We start from the raw sequence: 22084 nt of genomic DNA, 5'->3' as shown, positions 1-22084 counted from the left end.
GCCCCCTCAGCGGGCGGGAGGCAGCGCCGTGCCCGCCCCCCCTTGCCCGGGCGGCGCGGGAAGGAGGAGGGAGCGGAGCAGGAAGAGCCGGGAGCGGGAGGAGCGGCGCGGCGGGAGCTCCATGGTGCAGGTGCGGCTCCGGGCGGCCGGTGGCGGCGCCGCGCGTCACGTGTGCCGCGCCTCGTGCGCCGTTTGGCGGGGGCGGGGGCATCGGGGCCGGGACCGTATTGGTGGGGGAGCGAGGGAAGCGCGGGACACCCCATCTCCCATTGGCTAGGGGGCTTGCATCGCCCGTCCCCATTGGCTGGTGGGGCGCAGAGGCGCTCGCGACCAGGAGTCCACAGGTGCTGCCCCACCTTGCCACCTGTGTGCTGTGGGTGGGGGACGCTACGCGCCCATTGGCTGGAAGGCATGGGGGCCCTGCTGCTATTGGTTGGCAGGGAGCAGGGCCCCGCCCCAACACCCCACCCTGTAGGAGGACGTCTCATGGCGGCCGGGTCTGGGCGGGGGCTGATGGGTTCCGGGGTGTCCTGTGGGGACGCTGGCGCCCCTGGGGTAACGCCTCCCGGTCCTGCTCACTTCAGGGCCGGCTGCGCCAGCCCCGCCATGGCTTCGGCGGTCTGCGGGACGCTCCTGGGGCTGGCCCTGTACGCCGGCGGCCTGTGGACGGTGAGTGGTGCCACCTTCCTCTACCACGACTACTGCGTCATCGGGGCCGGCCCCGCGGGCTTGCAGGCGGCCTACTTCCTCCAGCAAGCCGGCCGGGACTACATCGTCTTCGAGCGGAGCCATGCTCCCGGCAGCTTCTTCGCGCTCTACCCTCGGCACCGCAAACTTATCAGCATCAACAAGCAGTACACGGGCAAGTCCAACAGCGAGTTCAATCTCCGCCACGACTGGAATTCGCTCCTCAGCCATGACCGGCGGCTGCTTTTCCGACACTACTCTCGCGACTTCTTCCCCAACGCTGACACGATGGTGCGTTACCTGGAGGACTTCGCTTCCTTGCTGAAGCTGCGTGTTCAGTACAACACGGCCATCATCCATGTGACATTGGAGAAGAATGAGCAGGCCTGGAACGGCCATTACTTTCTTTTGACCGACCAGGACCGGAAGAACTACAAGTGCAGGTAATGGGCGGACCTATGTCTTGACATGCAACTCAGAGTTTTGCCTTGTTGAGGCACGATTATCTCCAAGGATGGAGATGTTACAGCCTCTTAGAGCCTTAATCACCATCAGAAGAGGAAAACATTTTTAGGGATTGGCAGGTGGATGGGTAGAATAGCTGCTCCTGGGAAAGCATTACCTTTCACGGGCAGTGTTTTGCTTTGGGCAGCTGAGGAGGTTGCGAGGGCAGACACAAATTGGCTGCAATGGCCATCACTGCAGCGTCTGTCCTTGATAGGTAGGCTTGAAATCACTTTTGTTTTATCACTAGATAATTACTGTCTGTGAAAAAATTAACTCAGTTGTACTTACAGCCAACACTGCCTCTATTACAAACTGGCCTGAGTCAGTGCAGTGACATCTTGCTCCTGTTTTCCCCCATGTGCTCAGGGGTGTGTCCCAGATGAGTGAAGCCCTTGGTTGGCACAGAGCTGGAACACAGGGGGGAAGAAGAGGAAAGCTGGGGGGGAGGGGCAAGGACTGTGAGAAGTAACCCTCAAAGCTGCTGGTTGCTGAATTCCCCTTCCACTCGTCCTTTTTACGTCTGTGTATCCCACACCACCGCTGAGCTCCATTCCTAAAAACCTGGAAGATACTCGTGTGAACATATGAGTGTATTTCTCACCTCTCCTGAGAACCTCAGCTCTACGACAGCAGGTCGTGCTGGCTGTCACTTGCCGGTGTGCTGCTGACAGGCTCTGAGGGGACAGAAGGCAATCCCAGACACCCACATACCGTGAGCGAGTTGCTCTCGGGATGCTCTGTAAGCAAGGCTGGTGCTGCTTGCCTCAGCTGCCTGGTGTTTCCATCTAAATCACAAAAACTTCCTCAAGAATCAAGTAAAAACTCTTATGGAGTGATATAAAAAGATCGCTGTAGTTATTTTTGGTGTTAACGATTAATGATGTTGCTAACACGTTTTTATGACTGGGAGTTACATTTCAAAATATCAAAATTATTTCCTGTCTTAGAAATGTCTTCTGCTCTGCCAAATGTCAACTCAAATTTTAAATCAAAGTAATTTTTATGCAACATATAATCAACCTGTGAAGCTATATTACGTATACTGTCAATGAGTTCATGTTAGTAGAAGTTGCATTCATGAACAGGCGAGGGAGATGCATATGTACAGCACCCACACTAACTATTGCTATATATAACTGTTCCTGGGTGTCCTGAGGATAGGGAAGAGAGGAGCAGATCATTAGTTGAAGCTAGGTAAAGGTTTCTTTTGAAACTGTGACCTGTGCAGCTGCCCCAGTGTCACTGTGGAGGTCACATTGCAGCCACCTTCCACACTGGGAGGAGAAAGGGGTGAGGAGATGGAGCCTGAAATTCCTGCGTTTTCAAGTGCTGTCCCTGTTTTTGCAGCTCTTTGTTGGTTGCTGCTGGGACGTGGGTTCCCAATGTGGTAAACTTTCCTGGCTCAGAGTATGTTGAGGGTTACGAGACCGTGTCCATCAACCCAGACGACTTTGTTGGCCAAACCATATTGATCTTAGGCCGAGGGAACTCGGCCTTTGAGACAGCGGAGAACATCCTGGGTGTCACAAATTTCATCCACATGGTGAGCCGGTCCCGCGTGCGCCTCTCATGGGCCACCCACTACGTCGGGGATCTGAGGTGAGAAACCACTCCTATTCCTGTTTCTAATGAGGCTGGAATACAAACAAGGAGAATCAGTTCTTTCCCAGCTGACAGGCTGGACTGGTGCTGTGGTCATGGGGGCCACAGGGGAAATATGGGGCCTTCTATAGGTCCTTGCTTTAAAGCAATCCAGGTTGCAGTTGCTGAACACAGGGGCTTGGTGAGAGCTTTTAAGAATCTGTGTGAAATAGAAATATGTCCACTTGGAAACTGTAATCTTTACGATATACTGGCTCTCAAGTTATTGCCTTGCCTCCAGTCACAGAGGAAAGTTAGGAGGTTGGTTACATCCTCCAAGGACAGTGAGGCTGTGTTACCCACGCTGTTCCTGTGAGCCCTGAGGTTTTGGGGATAACCTTTACACTGCAGAGGAGTTGGGATGCCTGATAAATGATCCCATTTTCAGCACCTGAGACAGAACCTCCCTTCTTTACGTTCTTGTATTTTCCATAGAGCAATTAACAATGGCCTGCTGGACACCTACCAGCTAAAATCTCTGGATGGGCTTCTGGAGGGCGACCTGGAAGATCTGGCTATCGTTAAGGACAAAAAGGGAAAGCTGCACATCACACTGCGGTTCTACTTGGAGAATAGGAATATCAGCGCAGGCATTGACTCCATCACCCTCCCTCAGGATGAACTGGACAATTTTGCCACCCGCGCACCTTACGACCGTGTCATCCGCTGCCTGGGTTGGAAGTTTGACTTCTCTATCTATAATAGGTGAGGGAGAACCAGGATCTCCAGGAAAGAAGGTGTTTAGGCTGAAGGGCCTGAGTAGGGAGGAGAGGGAAGAGCAAGTCTCCTGGCAGCATTGTTTGGATCTCTGTGTGCTCTGAGCTGCTTGGTGCTGCACAGTCCTTTGTTTATCCTGCAGGTAAGAGTGTGTCCCAGTAGGAATGTGTGTCACTGCCCTCTGACCGACAGGCTCTAACACTGTGCAGATGGCAGCAATGGGACCTGAGTGACACAGAAAAGTTGGTACCTTTAGAACTTAACATGCTGACCTGCCAGATCACATGGACAAGGCTAGCAGTGTTTGTTTTGTTTCTTTTAAATGAGGATGATAAAGGTGCAGATCCTTGCAAAAAGGTTTTATCTGGGAAAAAAAAATTCCCTGAGGACGCAACCTTCATTCCACCTTGGTACATTGTGGAGCTGAAAATGATACTGCTAACTTCACTGTCTTCCAAAATTCACTGTTAGTGGCTCAGCTAAGAATTAGATCTTGTCCAGGGCTATCTTGAGCTGAACACCCTTATCTTCCAAAGATCCTCATTTTAGTAGTAAATGCCACTGAAGGCAGCAGGGGTATGAGGCAGAATCTTGCAGTGGCTGCAGTAATAATGTGTATCAGAAACCCATTTTATTTTTCTACTCCTGTCCTTCCTGATAGCCTGCTCTTCTCTTTTGCATATCAGATCCCTGAGAATGATGCCAGGAAAAGGGAATATTAAGAAGTATCCTCAAATCAAACCCAGCTATGAGTCTAGAAGCACTCAGGGGCTCTTTGTTCTTGGTACTGCTAGCCATTCAGTTGACTTCAGGAAATCTGCTGGGGGCTTCATCCATGGATTCCGGTATACAAGTGAGTACTGGGATGTACAGAAAGGGCAGAGGTGGAAACTGTTCCTCCCTTCAGAGGAACAAACCATAGATTACTGCTGGAAAGTGATTTCCCTTAGTCTTGTTCTGGCAATAAAAAGGACAAAACACAGAGGAGCTGTAACTGCATCATCTGAAGTGGAGAAGTAACTTGGGGTCATATATGAAGTTTTTGGTTGTCTATCTTTGTTTTGTCTTGTGTCTCTCTTGCCTGCTGTCTGTTATTTATGTAACACAATAGATTTCTTCCTGCCAGACGCTCTGCCTCATGACAGGCTGTGGGTGAGAGGTCTGTGTTGTGGAGTCAAAACCCAGCAGCTGTGGGCAGTAGAGAGAATTTCCTTCTTTATGTGTGTGTGCCCATCCTTATCATTAAAGGATTGCTGAGAAGTAATGAAATATCCCCAAGGACCCCCACCCCCTCCCGCATCACTCAGCATCACATCAGCTTTCCAAGGGCATCTCCACTGCAGTTACCAGCGATTGGGGTGGGAGATCTGAGCGTGGAGGAGCTGTATAGATCGTTTATTGAGTCCTGCTGCAGTGCAGAAATTTGATTTCTTAAAGCATAAGCTTGGGTTGTTAAATGAGCTGTCTTTGTTTCTCTCCATGTCTTAGCTCGGGCAGTCCATCGCCTATTGGAAAACCGTCACCATGGTGTCCCCTGGCCATCCACAGTCTACCCTATTACACAGCTGACCAATTCCATCATCAAGAGGGTGAATGAGGCCTCAGGCCTCTACCAGATGTTCAGTGTCCTGGCTGACATCATACTGCTGAGAGAGTGAGTGAGTAATTATTCCCAGCACTGCGCTCCATAGTTTCATTTCTGTTTCTTTACCATTGCTTCCCGTAGTGCCACCACAAAAATTGCGCTGGTCCTGCCTAAGGATGTTACACATCACATAGGCAGCCATCCCAAACCTGTACCACTGCTGCAACTGATGCCCAGTTGTGCAGACTGTTTATCCCTGTTAAAGGGCTGAAATGGTCCAGACCTTCCCTCTAGGATCAGAGATAGTAGTACTCTTTTACTGACCCCAGGGGAAAAGCTTTCCTTGAGCGGTGCTACTGTAGAGAAAATCCCATAATCCCATGAAAACAATGGTGTCTGTAACAGTATCTGCAGCCTTTATAAGCTCTGCATCAAGTGCAGCCCAGATCTGTAATGACCAATCAAAATTGCTATCTTACGACTTTTTGGCTTTAGTCTTGACCAGCTGAGGGTGGGTTGGATCCCAGCTGGCTTTTTCTGGTGGAAAATTCCGATGGTGTGTTTGCAATTCACAGGAATGCCACAGCATTTGAGTACCTGGAAGAGTACCCTATTGGAGTCCTGGCTGAGCTGGAAATGCAGACAGGAAGAAAGGCTGGCAGTGGGCTCTTTGTCATCATCATGGAGTATGGGAAGAATTTCTCTGGGGCTGACAAGGATGTCTTCTACTACAACCGTGCTGTGGGAGAGGCACAGCATGCCTGGCAGTCTAACTTTTTACACCCTGTTATTTACTATTACAAACGCCTCCCAACAGGTAAGCTTTCCTGCTAATTACAACCAAAACAAAGAGGGATAAAAATAAATCAGACCCCAAGTGGGGGTGACATCTGAAAGCACTGTTCCCCCTTCCTGTGAGCCACCCCCCACCACTCAATGAGCTGAAAAGGAAGCTGAGAGTTAGCGAGGAACTTCCATGGGTAAGTACGGTACAGGGTGTGGGGGGGTTGTACCAGAGACCTCGTGTTTGAAAACAGGAACAAACACGTGCTGGAAATTTCCCCATGCCCAAAAAGAGGAACAGTTCTTCCCTTTGGCTGACACCCTATGTGTGTTTTGGAGAGCCTGACAGATGAGGCTGGGCTGTTGTTTGGCCATCTTGCTGCCAAGAGAAAGCTGCTTTCTGGCAGGCCCAGGTCTAAGAGTTCACACAGACATAGAGACAGCCAAAGGCAAGGGTTTGAAGAGGAGTATTCTGTCGAGCAGCAAACAGGCTTGAAGTAGACTTCCTTGGGAAATGAGTGTGTTGAAATCCTCATCTCCAGAAACCTAGGGTCAGGGTGCAGCTTGCCTTACACAGAAATAAGCATGATGGGTAGCAACACTAAATGCAGCTTAGCCCATCTGGCAGTCCCTGCCCAGGGGGAACAGGAGTGAAATGACAGGAATGCTACAGGCAGGGACAGAGGGCAGCTGTGCAGTGGCAGGGCTGTTGAGGACAGAGCTGGCAGAGGGGATTTCAAATGAAAGTTACGGATTAAAAGGGAAGGACAAAAGTGGAAGGACAAAAGTGGAAACAGCTGTCACAGCTGCTTTCTACTCCCCAAGTTCTTTTTAATGCCATTTTGCTTCTAAGAGACTATGTTAATGTTCTCTTGGCAGAGCATGAGATGAGACTCCGTCCCCCAGATTGGCCTCTGCCCCGGCCAGATGCCATCCATCACATTGTGGAGGACTTTCTGACAGACTGGACAGCCCCAAATGCTCACATCCTGCCACTGAGGCGGTTTTTGGAGAACTGCCTCAGCACCGACCTGCGCAATTTCTTTGCAGGTAATTTGTGCACAGGGTAGAAGTGGCAGGAAGAGGAGGGAGGAGTGTGAGGAACAAGTCACAGAAGTGATCTTCTCTGCAAATAGCTGAGATGTCCCTGTGGTGAGCTGCTCGTCTCACTGTCAGTCACACCACCTCAATGCACTCACCAGATGGTACAAAATGCTGTTCTGTGTGTATATTCCCAGAGTCCTCACTCTTGTTCACCATTAGAAAAAGACTGGCCCAGGCATGCCAGAATTTATAGAAAGGCATGTAAGGTTGGGTTCCATCCTTTTTCTAGCTGCAGCTTTCCTTTCTTCTTCATTATCTGAACATTTCTTTGTGTAGTAGAGAATTTCCTTCTCTATCTCTCATGTACTGGTGATTGGATTGCTTGTCCATGGGAAATAGAAGTGCTGTGATGTGAGAGGTGAAGAGCCTGTGCTGCCTCCCTCTTTGGTCTTAAGACCAGTGTGGGACCCTCCTGCAGGAAGCCCGTGTGGCACACAGAGGGAAGCCATCTTGTAGCACAAAGAAGATGCCAAAAGATGCAAGCTCAAATCCAGCTCCTTTTTCTCTGTGTGCAGACTGGGCATCCCTCTATACATCTCCTGAGCTCTGCAGAATTAAGTCAATTACTGTGCTGCCACCTGAGGCAGGGTACCGGGTGGGAAACTCGTCTTCCCTCATCCTCTCTGCCTTTTGTTTTGAACAAGTCCCTGATAGTTTTTGGGAGTTTTTCCCTATAGGGTGTCTCCGCTGACTCTAATTTTTGATCCTTTCCCCTGCAGAGTCATGTTTCCTGTTTGCCTTCACCCATCAGAAGCTGCCTCCCTCCTGCCAGCAGGGGTACATGAGAATGCAGGGACTGCTGGGGAGCCAGGAACTCCTGCACCACGCAGTACAGGCGGGGTTGCTCCAGGATTACAGTCACACAGACTTTTCGGGTGACAGACCCTCTGAGAGCCACGATGGGTCACAGGAGCAGTTGATGAGAGATCATGGGATACCAGTTCGTCCTCTGCAGCATCTTGTTAATGCCAAGGATGAGCTTTAACCTCTCTTGCTCCACACTGAAATCCATAGGTGCTCTTGTGACAGTACTGTAACAGAGATCCACAGTAGGACTCTGCCCTTTCCAGCATCCCTATTTCCATCCCCATGCTTCCCACTGATTGTGAGTTGCCAAAGACCTGCTCAGATCTTGCTGTTACAGAGAGGACCAACATGCTCTGAAGGATGGAGTAAGGGACCAAAATCCAGTACTGCTGAGGTTCCCATGTTGTCCTTGCAGAGTTCAGAGTTGCCTGAAGGTGGTGTTTGTGTTTATCTCACTGACCAGTATCTGCAGTGATGTACAGAGGCCACAGAAGTGAGTGCAGGAATGCCTGGGAAACTTCAGATGTCATGTCCCCCTTCAGAGGTGACCTGCTCACACCCTGTGGCAGCCCAGTGCTGCCTCCCTGGTCCCTGGATGCCCCCACACTGTGTAAACTTGAAGATTCTTTTCTGCATTGAATCCTGAAATGGTACTCCAGGCAAACTTCCTGGTATTTTTCCTGCATTTGAGTTAGGGCAATTGTGTAGTTTGAGTGAGGAAAGATGATTTTTTTTTTTTAGTTACTGTATAGGTCAGATAATTTATAATTTCCCAGAGTACACTACAAGGGACTCTCCTCCACGATGGATGAGTAGCTTGCTTGGAATGCCTGGGACACAGAGACTTAGAGTTTGGCTCCGCTGTCCTCATGTTTTTCTTCTCCCACACCAAGCAGCCTGGAAGGTTAGACTGTCTTTTATAAAGCATGACCAATATTTCTCCTATTTGCACTATGTCCTATCAAGAAAGTTTGATGATGTTAAAATGCTCCTTAAAATGCCTCTGTTTTATTCCCCTCCAGTCATCTTGAGATCCTAGAGGGACTGATAAGGAGGCTGTCTGCACTTTACTGCTCCCTCTGTGAGCCTGTCACCTCCGTCTCCATGACTCCTTCCATGGGCCTAGAGTTGTAATGCAAGAGCAATTTTGAGCTTGACCTCATGATGTCCTTGTGATTTCTAGGAAATAGAGGGGTGACAGGGAACAGGCTTTTATATCCACACATTTTCCAACCCTTTAGCTCCTTGAAAAATACACATTAATGCTTCTAAACCGAGAGGAGCTGTACCTTACATGTACCTAGAGCCCTCCCAATCCTTTGAATTCAGCTGCTCTTTCACTAAAACCCCAGTTCCTTGGAGAGGCTGGGGAGCAGAAGAGGTCAAGGGAGTGACAGGGGAGTTCTTGCTCTCTGAGAATACTGGCCTATACAAGCAATGCTGCTGCTGGAAGGTAGTGCCTGTTCATATGCAGCTGGAGAGGGTGGTATGGGCCATGCTGGTTTGTGGTCACCCCTGAGTGCAGGGCTGCAGGTTGGTCCCGACGCCCTGCCCGGGTGGGTGCGTTGTGGAACAGAGTTAATTGCTCTCTTAGGGGATTGTGGAGCTGTACGTTTCCAGGAAAGCTTAAAATAAGCAGGTGAAACAGCGGCCCTTTGCGCAGCCTCAAGCTGAAGAGAGGGGGCAGCCGGGCCCGCGCCTCGGCTCGCGCGGCGCCCATCGGGGGGCTCCGCCGCCAATCAGCAGCCAGGGTTTGTCCCACGTGGCACTCCCGTCCTCCCCTCAGGGGCGGAGCGAAGTGCCCTAAAGGACAGGCACGGCAGCCAATCAGAGGTCCCGGTTCATGGGGCTGCTGCCAATCGGTTGGGAGAACGGCCGGGCCGTTTGCAGCATTTTTCCGGCGGCGGCAGCCAATCAGTGCGGGTGGGCGGGGCGGCGCGCGGAAGTTCGGTGTGTGCGGGTCACCTCCGCGCCCGGGAAGGTGCGGGCGGGACGCGGGCCCGGCGGGCGGAGCGGGGCCCTCCCGGCTGTGCCCTGCTGCCCTCGGGCTCGGGAAGCAGCGGGGCGACGGCGTCTGGGGCTGTTCTCCCCCACAGGGTTGGGACCGGGGGGGGCCCTGTGCCACCTGTTGGGACGTCAGCTGAAGGAGCCCCGCGGTATCGGAGCAGTGGGACTCCCGCTGCCTGGGTCTGCCCTGTGGGAGGCGAGGAACGGGCGGTGGGGGCAACGCTGCTCTGTAGGGCTGAGGGAAACGGGACCCTGTGCCTGGAGCCGTCTCCTGTAAATGGGGAGAAGGCGGGGGCCAGCTGGAGGCCCCGTGGCTGTGGGGCAGGGGCTGGGCACAGGGGCAGGAAGCATTCCCATGTCATGTCCCATAAGCTTCTCTCCTGACACCTGCTGAGGGGGACTCGGATCAGGGCGCTGCTGCAGTGCGACCAGCCGTGGTGTGCACCCGCCCCAGCAATCACTCCCCCCACAGATGGCCCAGAGGCTGGCGCTCCAGCGGCTGCTCTCCCTCCCCACGCGGGGGTCCCTGGCATCCCACGGCAGAGCCTTGGGTACCTCAGCTGGCCGCAGGAGCACTTTCAACGTGCAGGATGGCAGCGACTTCCAGGACCGTGTGGTGAACAGCCCCAAGCCCGTTGTGGTGGACTTCCATGCACAGTAAGTTCCGCCCATGGCTCTTGCACCCCTCTCCACCATCATACTTGCAGGTGTGTCCCTGTGACTTTCCTGATGTGGTCCCACTCTGGGCACACCATGGAGGAGCATGCTTGAGGGCTTTCCAAACTGTGGAGTCTCATGTTAAAAGGCGCTTCTGCCCATCAGGCTCAATCCATGAAGATTCCCCTCAGAGCCAAACCCTGCAACAATGTCGAACAGGAGTGCCAGGAAAAAATTCCCCGGGGTGGCATAGCTGCACCTTCCAGGTGCTCAGGTGTCACCCCAGCTGCAGTGTTGCATCATCCTACAAAAGGTGCCTCAGGAAAAAGCTCTGATATTTGCCCTATTTGGCTTTATGGATGAAATGTCCTCTTAGAAACATTAACGTTTGTTAACGGCCCCAGAGAGCTCTGCACTTGCCATGCCTCACTGTTGTTATGGTGTGTCATTCCATGTTTCTTAAAGCTGCGTGGTTTTGAGGCTCTTTATAGCAAATGCCTTTATGTGTTAATAACAGCCGTGTGACACCAATGACAGCAATTCTCATCAATAAAAATGCTGTCATCACCTGCTAGTAAAAATATTCCTAAATGTTATCTGCTCTATTAAGTCTATTAACAATACTGATTATCTTTGGGTTTTTCATGTATCTTCATAGTCCTCCAGTACTGTTATGTGAGCCTGTTATAGCCGATTTGGGGCAAACAGAAGACAAAACAGCCAAAAAACTTCTGCTCTAGATAAACCAACCGGCAAACCAAAGTGAGCATTAGCTGGGATCATCCAGGAAGGAGAAGACAGTTAATTGAAGCCTGAAACCAGATACAGAGCTTCCTTAACCTTTGACAGCTCCTTTGTGAGAGCTCCTTTCTAAGCTGTGGTTCAGGAATTGTATTTCCAGGCTGGCTCTAAGTGGCAATGGTGCCAAAGGCACTGGTGTACCAGCATGCCTTCCATGGCTGCACCTGCCTCTCCTAATGTCCTCTCTCTTTTCTTGCTCCATCAGGTGGTGTGGTCCCTGCAAGATCCTAGGCCCCAGGTTAGAGAAGCTAGTGGCCAAGCTGGAGGGGAAGGTGCTGATGGCCAAGGTGGACATTGACGATCACACAGACCTTGCTATCGAGTATGAGGTAGGAGATGGAAGAGCACAGACGTTCTTTAGCTGGCAGTGCAAAAGTGCCTCCCTGGGGAGAGCTGTGCCTACACAGCAGCAGCATTGGAGGGGAGGGGAAGCCCAGAGCCTGCGGGTTCCTGATCCATTGGGTCACTTTTCAGTAGGTGGATTTTGCTGTTTGGCTCTGCTCCAGCTCTGCTGGTCATGCCCAGCATCCCCACCTCTAATTCTGCAGGGAGGTGTTCTCTAGGCCTTGCGGGTGTCTCTCGGTGTAAACACTTCCCTGGTCTTCAGGAGCCTGGAGCACACACAGCATTTTGCTGCCAGCTGGGGCTGCTCAGGTGCAGGGCAAGAATATGAAGTGACAATGTGTAACTGCTCTTCTGTGCTACTGAAAGTGGTTCTTTGTGCAACCAGCCTGTCCTCTCTTTGTTCAGGAGTCTTCCTTGTTCAGGATCTCTAGCTGGGCCCCATCCTTGAGTTGCAGCATGGGGAGACACAGTGAATTTTGTTTGGACAGGTAGAAGCCAGGTCAGAAAAAGCACATAAACAACAGGAGCACGTGTCCTGCTCTTGAAAGATGATGTTGGTGCTTACACTGGTGCATGACATTACTGCTGGGTTTGTTTCCTCTGCTGCCTTTCTCCCAGGAAGCAGCAGAATGACTGGAGAAGGCCATGGCTTTAGTTTACATGATTCATTTATTTGTCCCCTCTGTCAATGATTAGGTAGTTTAAGAAACACAAAAGCCGCTCTGAGGGCCATGGTTGCCTCTGTTGTCTCTCCTTGTAAACAACCACTCTTCACAGGAAGTTGGGGCATCCTGCTGTTATGTTTTACAGGGGGAAAATGTGCTTCATTTTCACTTGGGTATCATGCAGATGGATCTGCTCCCCCTCTGCAGATGAGGTCCTGCTCCCAGGGTGACAACTAGCACAGCAAGCTCCTCAAGCTGCCCCGAAAAGTGTGAACCATCTCCTGAGCAAGCTGTCATTTTGTTGAGTCTGGAGAAGATGCTGTGTGCCGTTCCCGCACCCTGCCGAGACAGGAGACAGAAGTGGAAACAGCTTGTTCCCTCCTACTCTTTCTCCAGGGAGACCTTTCTGCCTGTGCTTGCCCACACAGCTGGTGGCCACAGTCATGACTTGCAGTTCCCACAAGCTCAGCATGAGAGCCTCTGGTGCTCTCCAGGGTGGAGGCATGCTGGCAGATACACCCCAGGCCAAGGAAGATGGCTGGCTCCTGAGCAGGGCTGGCTGCTGCAAGCCCAAAAGGTTGCGTAGCTCAGAGGGTGCTGGTGAGAAGTTGAAGAGGATGAGGTGGTTTCAGCGATGATCTAGAAGTGTGTGAATTCTAATTGATGCAGGGAAAGCTCTGGTAGCAGCCACGCTAAGGAGAAGAGAATAGAGATTATTAGCTCAACTCACGTATTGTTCCAAGCCTTCCAGTAGATAGAATTAGCTGGGATTACAAGAGCATAATCTCAGATGAGTGGAAAACAACAAGCAGGGTGTGTGCATGCAGAGGAAGGTCTGTGAAAAGAGGCTGAAAGTCCCAAGCTGTTCAGGTTTGATGACGTGCTGCATGTCCTCTCCCCACGGGTGCTGAGGGAGCACTGCCTACGGTGTCTGTGTGCAGGTAGGACTGAGGCTGCAGGGAAGGGTCACCTTCTAGCAGTTCGTTCTGGAACCTTATATACAAACACGATGAAGTTTGTCTTTTGCAAGAGGCCCTCCTCCGCTTTTGGAGTGGTGTGTGTGTGTCTTGTCTTGGCCATTATCCCTGTGGCTAAAACACCATCCCTAGACAGAATTTTCTGCTCAGATCTCTGTAGTTTGGAGCATCCTTTCCCCAAGACAGAAGTTTGGTTCATGTGCTGAGCATGTGCTTGGTTTTGCTTCATCTTCCGGGAAGTTGCCGTGTAAGGAGAAGTGTAAGGGCTGATGGGAATACACGGAGTAGAGATCTAAGAGGGACCAAATAGAGTGTTTGTGAGAAATCAGGAAAACCAAAGGTGGTATTTAGGAGAGGTCGGAGAAAGTTTGTTTTAAAGCCATTCCGTTGGGGATCAGATGTCTGCGTGCTGAGGAAGTCTTTGGGGGTTTTCAGTGTCCATGCCACCCCCACAACTCCTTCACTAGCTGCCAGGAAGTCTCGCTCTGTGTTTATTCCCCTGCCCACGCACACACGCAGCCCCCAGTTTGCTGCCTGCTTGCACAATGTCCTCTTCAGCAGCCTTCTTGGAGCAGGGGGAGGCAGCGGGAGGGGGAGACCCCCTGGAAGAACCGAGGAATGCTGGCACATTCCTTTATACAAGCGGCTGTCTGCCCTTGGCTCTCAGCCATCCCAGCTTAGCACAAAGCACGGATGCATTTCTTGCATCTAGGAATGTCCCCAGTGCCCTTCCCTGTCCTCTTATGCCCAGCACAAAAGTGCTTGCTCTGGAGACTCTCTGTTTTATCTAATGCCTTTCATCTCTGGTTGTGGCCTTTCTCCACTGCTCCAGCCAGCTCCTGACCTCTCGCCTCAAGAGCAGAAAGGGGGAAGAAGTACTTTTGTTTATCTACAGTCTCTTAAAATTCTTTAGATTCATCTCTTGCCTTAGCCAGTTGCCTCTGTGTGTGGTAGGGCAGTGTGAAAGGGCAGCCCCTTCTCTGGCCACTCTGGGTGGGGAGCTCAGGGGAGCTGCTGGGTACAGAGATGGTCATTCATCAATGGAGCTCCATCCTGTTACCTCCTCACTCAGAGGCCTGGATGAAATCCTTCCTTCTGCTCTGTTGCATGGCATCTGAGTTTGTATAAAAGTTTCAGATGGGAGAGAATTCCCTTGGTATGGGCGTTGCCAGGAATAACCTGGATGGCCACGTTTGTTTATTTATCTGTGTGGTCAACACTAATCAAAAGCAGACTGATTTTTTTTGTAGAAATGCTCTTTAGGGAGGAGGAAAGTTTGTTTAGGTTCAGTGCAGATGGGACCCAAAAAAAATGGGGGAAAAAAAAATAAAAAATGCCCTCAACTTTGCATTCTAGAAATTCCCATGACATTTGCTTCTCAACCAGCAAAACAAAGTACATGCTCCATTAACAGGCTGCCCTCACTGCAGCTGGCAGGAAGGAAGCTGACAAAAACATTGTGTTTTCTGAGCAGAGGAAAGTTGTTCTGTGCCTTCCACTCTTTCTTGGGATTTGCTCACCAGCACAAAGAGGGAAAGAGACAGAGGGATTGAGACCATGTGAAGCTCATGGGTGCACTGGTCAGCCTGCAGGTCCTGGCAAAATGGTGTTGCCTGCTTCTTGGAAGCATAGAGCTTCCATGTGTTGCCTATTCCTCACTCTGGCCCTAATAGGGACCAGCTCTTCTTTTTTTTGATGGGACTGGAGCAACTCTGTTCAATATGGACCCACTCTGCAAACCAGAGGGAGTCTCAAGGAGAGGTTTGCCCTTCTCGGGGAGGGGCAGCTGAGTGCAATGCATCCTTTGTTTCTCCTAAAATCGCAAGAGAATGTGTTGGCACCCTGGTCAGTGCTGGGGCCCAAGCCCTCTGGATCTGCTCCGTGCAGTCACTAGGAGGAGCTGAAGATTGTGCATTGAGAAGCCCCGACGCTCCCATCCCTTCAGATGAGACTGCACAAGCCCTGAAGGACACTGGGGAGCCACGCTGGACTGCCGGCTGGGACTGGGTGGGAAAGGAACACAAAATGTCCCTTTCATCTCAGACTCCCAGTGGGAGAAAAGCCAGCCCTCTGATGGGTTTCCAAAGGGATTTGCAGATCTTTGTTGGCAGCAGGGCTGGCAGTGCACATGGGAAGGCCCCACAGGCCAGGGGAGGGTCAGCAGGCAAGATAAGGACAGGATGTGTTTTGAGGGGGAGACTTTGCAGAGATAAGGGCATCAAAGCCTCGGGGTCAGAAATGTGATCAGACCTTCCATTGCTGCAGTTCTCCAAGCTCTGGTTGTTCCTTCCTTCAGTCATGTCCCTGGGGTCTCTGCTGTCACCAGTCAACCAGCAAGTCCCTGGGGAGTGTTGTCATTTCCAACACTTCTTCTCTTGGATAATTCCCAGAAACCTTTGTTCTGAGCTATAAAAGCAGTGCCCAGAGCAGCACAGCTGCCTGCTAGCTCCGGTCAGAGGGACTTTTTCACTTTTTACCTAATTGTCAGGGATCTGCAGTGAATGGCTACTTTATGACCAGATAAACCACTAAAAACAGAAGTGGGAAAGGAAGAAGGCTTGGAGGGGATTGTCATTGCCATAATATGATGGGAGCAGGAAATCTGCCTGTGCAGTGGTGGGATGGGTTAGGATTAGAGTTCCAGTCCTGTCTAGAGAAGAATACAGGTCCAGTCTGATGCTACCCTAGCCATAAAATATCCAAAGGTCATAATGTCTGAGATGTCCTAGATGTATTCATTTATGATGGGACAAAAGGAAAGGAGAAGAAGCATTTGTATGGAGATGGTTTTTGTATTAGCTGTGGTTTTGTCTTTAAAAATTTGGTTGTATTTAAACTCAAAAAGCAGCTCAGCCTTGTATTGAGTAGAGCAGTGTAAGTCAGTGCAGAGAAGGGGAACATGGAGCTCAGCTGGCCTGTTTTGCTAGTGGACATCTTACCCTAGAGCAGTGCATGCTCAGCTCCCTTGTAGCCACTTACTTAGACTTCCATTGGGAGACTAGGTGCAGGTGGCTTCCTGCAGGCTTTGCTCACCTGTCTCCCCATTTCTCTTGCCCCAGGTGTCAGCAGTGCCAACTGTGCTGGCTATGAAGAACGGAGACGTTGTGGATAAATTTGTGGGCATAAAGGATGAGGATCAGCTGGAGGCATTCCTCAAGAAACTCATTGGAGCCTGAAGTAAAAGGGTGGCTGTACCTCTGCCTCTGGAAACATCCATTTTGTGCATTCCTTGCCTGGGAGAGCTGAGGGCAGGTCAATTGCTTGCCCTGTACAACACAGGGGTTTCTTCTGTTACGGTGTTCTTAGAAGATGGAAAATGTTGTAATCCTTCCCTCCTTCTTCCCCTTCTCACGAGCAGCAGTAGCTGTAAAGGGTGCTGAGGAGCAGGGCTGCTTATTCTCAAAACAGGGAATGTGGCTGGAATTAGGAGCCTGTGTTTATCAGCCAAGAGCTGACGTGCAGAGCTGCTGCTGCTGAGTTAAGAGGAGGAATGTTTTTGTCTTTGCTTCACATCTGATAGCCCAGAGCAGAGGGCAGCTGCTCCCTTCAAGATGATGGTACATACCTGCCCTGGGTGGGTTCGTTTAAAGCTGAGAATGCCTCTACCTTGTCCATGAAACCTGTCTCTTTCTTCCTCTGTCCTTGTGTTGCTGGGACAGGTACAACTCCTCCACAAATCTATGGGCTCCCAATTTAATTTTATAAGAGAAAATAGGGAGAAGTATTTTATGGATCTCCTTTTGTATGTCTGCAGTGGAGAACTTTTATCAGTCACTGCTGTCTAGCCGGGAGAGTAAATCGATTCTCACAAATCTGTCTGTCCAGAGAGATGAGTTGGGAGTATCAGCAGCACAGTTTCTAATGATGGGTTGGGAAAGTGTAGGTTATGACTTGATCCCTACTAAAAGGTCATGTGTTGAAAAACAAAATAGGGGATTCCTTCCATGGGGCTTTCAGTGCTGCCTGTAGGACCTCCTTTGTGTGCTGCTGGATCCAGGGGGCCAGAGGGAGGACTCACCTCTCATGCACAGATGAGCAGCTGCTCACTGCACAAAAGGAACCTGAGCTGTGCTCACTCCCCCTGTGCTTTTCTCACCCCTCCCCTGTCTGTGGAGCCTGAGAGCCTCCCTCTCCCTGTTGTGAATAATTAAATGTGTTCACACAGGTGAGCTCTGCCAGAAGGCAGCTTTTTGATTGCTACTGCCCTGACCTTTGGACTAAGGGTGCCAGCTGTGGGCCTTCTATCTGAGCAGCCTTCACCCCTTCCAACCTCTTTCTTCTCCTCACATACACCTGTTTCCTGTCAACCTGGCTTCTGAGTCCTCCCAGCCTCCTCCTGTGCTTGTAGGCAGAGTACAACACTAGCAGTGGTTACTGCTGTACTGTTTAATTCCAGCTTGCTTATCTAAGCTGCATGAGAACATTGTAAGTGCTTAATAACCATGTACAAGCTGCTTTTTTTTTTTTTTTTTTTTTTTTTTACCACAGCTTCTGTTTCCTTCAGTCACTTTAAATCTGCTTTGGCTTTGCTCCATTTCACCTCCCTGGCATATGAGCAGCCAGGTAATTTTTTTTCTGCACCTCTGCAGTAATGATTTATGACCTTTGAAGGAGCCAGGGGAGTGGTGATCCAAGTCCTGCTGCAACTGCAGTGCTGCTGGCTGGCATCAGTGCTCCCACCTGCTCCTGTCACACTGGAGCCTGGGCCATGGCACAAGGTGGTACTGGCCCCCTGAGGTGGGTGCCTCCCATTTGGGCTGGGCTGATCTCACCGTTGGCACGCTGCTAGAGGTGATGTCACTTGGATGTAATCTGGTAAAGAACTGTTGGTCAGTTATGATCAATAAAAACTGGCATTTCATTTTATTCTGGAGATTACATAGGCTGTGGTGCTCCTGATCTCATGTTTCAGGCTGGGCAATTTCCTCTGCAGTTTCAGTGTTCCTGCTCAGTAAACACTTCTAGTAAAGACTCCATTTCCCTGCACAAGCAGGAAAGGTAGGGGAACAGCGTCACATACCCAACAATAATCAACTTTCTTGCCTTACCATCCTACAGAACAGGAAAAAACAGAGTGACTTTGCATTGTGTAATTAAGGGGCAGTATAAAATAGTTATTTTACTGCTTCCTTCTAAGGAAAAGCAGAGCTAAAGTGTCACTCAGCTGTTAAAGTGCCAGCACACTTTAGGGTGCATTATGTGAAAGCCACAACTGTTTCTTAGAGATAAATGCTGAAGACCCACGTACCTGGTGCCCTGTGGGAGTCCTTCAGAACAGTGTGGACAGTAGGAGGAGGGGTTTGAGGACAGCTTGAAATTCCTCAAGCACTTTGCAAGGTTTCCACCACAGGACAAGACTCAGAGCAAAAGGGTATTTTCTGTGTCAGGTTTTTAATTCAGCTCCCTATTTGCCAACTGCTGGGGAAGGCTTCAGGGATTCCCACAGTGGTGTTAGTAAAAGGAGGTGCAAGCAGGAAGCAGTACCAGCAGTGTGTTTGTGTAGTGGTTAAAGAGGAGCTGCACAGCAATTTTCATGCCACCTGAATGTGATGTTGGTCTTGCCTGATTGAAGGGAGCTGAAGCAATGGGTAATTCCTCAGCAGTAGCTGTTTTTTCCATGTCAGCTGGGAAAATGTTTCTCCAGCGAGGATGCAGTTTGTTTTCCCTTTTGGAGTTAAGCACTTTGAATCCTCCTCTGATCTGTCAAGCATTTTCTCTCTCCTACCTAAGCCTGTCTATTTAACAGTAGCTTTCTCAGCTCTTAATGTTCCTTGTTTCTATTTTAAGAGGACAGGGCAGTCAGTGCCTTCCCAAGGGGAGCAGTGCTCAGCTAAGCCCGCTTCTCTTCCCTGTGCATGTTTTGAACCCAACCAAGGTTCCCCCAAGGGTCAGGCACAGTGCCTCTGTCCTCACAGTCTTGTCCAAGGCGCCTGATTCCAGGCAAGCAGAGGTTTTCCATTCGTCTCTGTTGGCTTTACACTTGCATCAAGCCCTGAAACAGCTGCTCCTTTCCCCAAGATGTTTATGCCTGCCTGCTGAACTCCAAGTTAATCTCCAGCTGCTCTGGCTCATAGTGAGTATCTGAAAGAAGGGAGGGAGAGCTTTGTTGTGTACTCTACTAGAGGTGCTATGCCAGCACCAGCTTCAAGGGATGGTCGAGGATGGAAAACTCCAGTTGCTTGGCTTGCAGCACACAATGGGCTGTGTATATGTGGCCCTCTGAAGGGGATAGGTTGAACGAGTTTGTTTCCAGTGAGGTCTGACCTTGGCAGCCGGGCCAGTAAATCCTTTGCTTTATCAACAAATACGATTCCTCCTGTGCAGAGAACAAAACAAAGACCAGCTCCATGTCAACAGGGAAATGGCCTCCACTGACGCTGCCTTAGGCAGGGCCTTTCACTAGCCCAGCCAGGCTTTTGGCCTGAACAGTTTGTTAATCACTTTGAGCTTCCCCTCACACACCTCGTTTTTCTCATCCAAGTAATTATAGGATTCAGACAGAATCAGCAATTAAATTCTCCAGCCCTGCAAGGCTGTTAGCAATTTTAAGCTCAGTGTTCAAAACTACTGCTAAATGGTGGCTAAGTGCTTGCTGTGACTTTCCTGCAAGTTAAAAAGTAACAGCAGCTGCAATAGTCTAGTCAATCAAAAGATAAGATAAAACTACCATAGGCATGATTTCCAAACCAAAACCAGACTAGATGGCCTGTTACACAGTCTCTTGTCCTCCTTACCTGCCCCTGGCAACACACCTGGGCTCAAGCTCTGGTTTAACCCTAGTTGACAAATAAGTACTGGGCAGCTGCTCACTCACACCTATCCTGGTGGAGGAGAAGAATCAGGGACAAAAAAAAGGCAAAACCATAGGTTGAGACAAGAGTAGTTTAATAATTTGAATAAAGTAAAATAATAACACAATAATACTTGTAATGAAAAGGAAAACTACAGAAAGAAAGAAAATACAAGAGGAACAAGTGATGCACAGTAGAATTTCTCACCATTTGGCTGATTGATGCCCAGCCTATCCCTGAGCAGTGATTGGTTCCTTCCAGGTAACTCCACCAGTTTATATACTGGCATGATGGGCATAGGGCATGATGTCCTATGACATGGAATATCCCTTTAGCCATTTCGGCTCAGCTCTACTGGCCATCCTCCTTCCCAGCTTCTTGTGTAGCTCCTCACTGGCAGAGCATAGGGAACTGAAAAGTCCTTGATTTAAAGCAAGCACTGCTTAGAAAGAAGTAGAGCATTGCTACATTATCAGTATTATTCTCATGCTAAATCCAACATACAGCACTGCACTGGCTGCTTGGAAGAAAATTAACCCTGTCCCAGTCAAAACCAGGACACTGTCCCTCACACACAGAGGTGGTGTTCTGCCATGTCTTGCTGCTCTTTTCAAGGATGTTGGGTACCCTTGTGAGCTTTGTGGTTTCTCTGCCTCTGCAGCTCTGACTTCAGCAACACTTTCCTCCATAAAGCCTTTCACAGGCAAAACCCAAAGATTGCAGCTCTCGGGAGAGTGATAGCCACAGGCTGGATGGAATTTGGAGGGGGCTGCTGTGCTGAGCCATGCCTGGTTGCTTTTTCTCTCTGTGCATTCTACCAGCCAGGGGAGGATGGAGGCAGGAGCAGAAGGGGAAGCCCCAAATTTCTTACACCAGAGGAGCCAAATGGGTGAAAACAAGAGGCCTACAGGGAGAGATTAAAAATGCATCCACCCACATCCCCGTGGGAATGGAGTGAGGAGAAGCCTTGTGGCTGCCTTCCTGGTGGCATGGGGTCCCTTGCCCAAGGGCGGGCAGTGAGACAGGGAAACATCCTACAAGTAGAGGCCAGAGGGGGAAACTGGAGCTGCTCGTGTCATGAGGGTGGAGGACAGCTGGAAGCTGCAGGCAACAGGGAAGCACCCAACTTCCCACCTCAGATCGACTTCCTAGGCTCTCATGATCGATCCAAAAGTCACAGTAAAAATGCACTAAAATTGATGGGTTTTCTCGATGGCCTACATGAAGTAAGGTCTGTTAAATAAGATCCCTACAGGTGTATGTGTATATATACATGTTTATCTACTCCCATACTCTTGTTCTCTGTTGTGGAGAGTGCCAGGAGTTTCTGTGACTCACAGATGTCCCCAGCAGCCACAGCTGTTGACAGAAAAGGACTGGCTCTCCCACCCAAGGTAAGGCTAAGTGCCCTGTGCCCTTCTCAGCCTCTACACGCTTCTCTTCACTCTGCTGCTAAAGGCACCTTGGCTCTATCTCTCTTAGAGTGGACAAGTGGTTGAGCAATTTCCTGAAAAACAGGAAATTTTTGCAGTGAGAGTCCTCAGAATTACTGACTTCAAGTCATCCAGGGGGTACAACATATACCAGAGATTTTGGTGCTTTCCAGAGACGGTGACCTCTGGTCATTCACATGGCTGCAGCTCCTCTGTGCCAGTCCCGCACAGTGAGAGGGTGTTTGTCCCGGCGGGCTCTGCACATGGAGCTTCACGCCCTTGGGAAGGAGAGGAGCTGAAGCCCCCAGGGTTGCTGTCTCACTCCATCATCAGGCAGTAACACTTCCCTGCAGTGCCCATAGCCACGGGTGCAGGGATAGCCCGGCTCCTTTCCCTGCAGGTGGCTTTACCTGCGGGGCCATGGCACAGCCATGGGTCTGGCTGTCGCAGCAGCCGGGATAGAGATGGAGTGATGCAAGCTCCAGCACGCCTGCTGGTATTTATATAACATCGTTTTACTTTAATCCGGCTTTTTAAGTAAAGTGTCAAAGCCTTTCTGTTCACTTGTTCACTAGGA

The 22084-nt window shown here is 50.3% G+C and overlaps 2 protein-coding genes across 6 annotated transcripts; both read left to right on the top strand.

Moving 5' to 3' along the window:
• The first annotated feature begins 3 nt into the window (after positions 1 to 3).
• FOXRED2 (FAD dependent oxidoreductase domain containing 2) lies at positions 4 to 9253 on the top strand. 2 transcript variants are annotated; one of them, XM_005527561.3, is made up of 9 exons: positions 4 to 130; positions 585 to 1130; positions 2542 to 2793; positions 3271 to 3540; positions 4239 to 4405; positions 5041 to 5206; positions 5713 to 5954; positions 6800 to 6970; positions 7744 to 9253. In XM_005527561.3, the coding sequence occupies exons 2-9, from the start codon at positions 607 to 609 to the stop codon at positions 8007 to 8009; spliced, it is 2058 nt and encodes a 685-aa protein (XP_005527618.2). In that variant the 5' UTR covers positions 4 to 130; positions 585 to 606; the 3' UTR covers positions 8010 to 9253. The 2 variants fall into 2 exon arrangements, with proteins under 2 accessions (XP_005527618.2, XP_087911991.1); XM_088055865.1 differs by lacking the exon at positions 4 to 130 and having other exon boundaries at positions 510 to 1130.
• Positions 9254 to 9746: 493 nt separating this feature from the next.
• On the top strand, positions 9747 to 16888 carry TXN2 (thioredoxin 2). Of its 4 annotated transcripts, none has more exons than XM_014256650.2 (4): positions 9747 to 9781; positions 10311 to 10495; positions 11502 to 11625; positions 16343 to 16888. In XM_014256650.2, exons 2-4 carry the CDS (start codon positions 10311 to 10313, stop codon positions 16457 to 16459), a joined length of 426 nt encoding a protein of 141 aa, XP_014112125.1. In that variant the 5' UTR covers positions 9747 to 9781; the 3' UTR covers positions 16460 to 16888. The 4 variants fall into 4 exon arrangements, with proteins under 4 accessions (XP_014112125.1, XP_005527617.1, XP_014112126.1 ...); XM_005527560.3 differs by having other exon boundaries at positions 9763 to 9812; XM_014256651.2 differs by lacking the exon at positions 9747 to 9781 and adding an exon at positions 9856 to 9987.
• The last annotated feature ends 5196 nt before the right edge of the window (positions 16889 to 22084 follow it).

Source organism: Pseudopodoces humilis, chromosome 5 (genome assembly GCF_049639895.1).
Source record: "Pseudopodoces humilis isolate 2021_Gansu_Grassland_sample_001 chromosome 5, ASM4963989v1, whole genome shotgun sequence".
In the NCBI taxonomy this organism is placed as follows: Eukaryota; Metazoa; Chordata; class Aves; order Passeriformes; family Paridae; genus Pseudopodoces; species Pseudopodoces humilis.
The sequence above is the reverse complement of the archived record's forward strand: the minus strand, read 5'-3'. Positions and strand labels throughout refer to the sequence as shown.

Bases quoted from the DNA above. Each gene is read 5' to 3' on its own strand.
- FOXRED2 (XM_088055865.1), top strand. From the start codon at position 514: ATGGGTTCCGGGGTGTCCTGTGGGGACGCTGGCGCCCCTGGGGTAACG. The intron at 5,955-6,799 runs GTAAGCTTTCCT...TTCTCTTGGCAG, and splicing joins TTACAAACGCCTCCCAACAG to AGCATGAGATGAGACTCCGT. The intron at 6,971-7,743 runs GTAATTTGTGCA...TTTCCCCTGCAG, and splicing joins CCTGCGCAATTTCTTTGCAG to AGTCATGTTTCCTGTTTGCC.
- TXN2 (XM_014256650.2), top strand. From the start codon at position 10,311: ATGGCCCAGAGGCTGGCGCTCCAGCGGCTGCTCTCCCTCCCCACGCGG. The intron at 10,496-11,501 runs GTAAGTTCCGCC...TTGCTCCATCAG, and splicing joins GTGGTGGACTTCCATGCACA to GTGGTGTGGTCCCTGCAAGA. The intron at 11,626-16,342 runs GTAGGAGATGGA...CTCTTGCCCCAG, and splicing joins ACCTTGCTATCGAGTATGAG to GTGTCAGCAGTGCCAACTGT.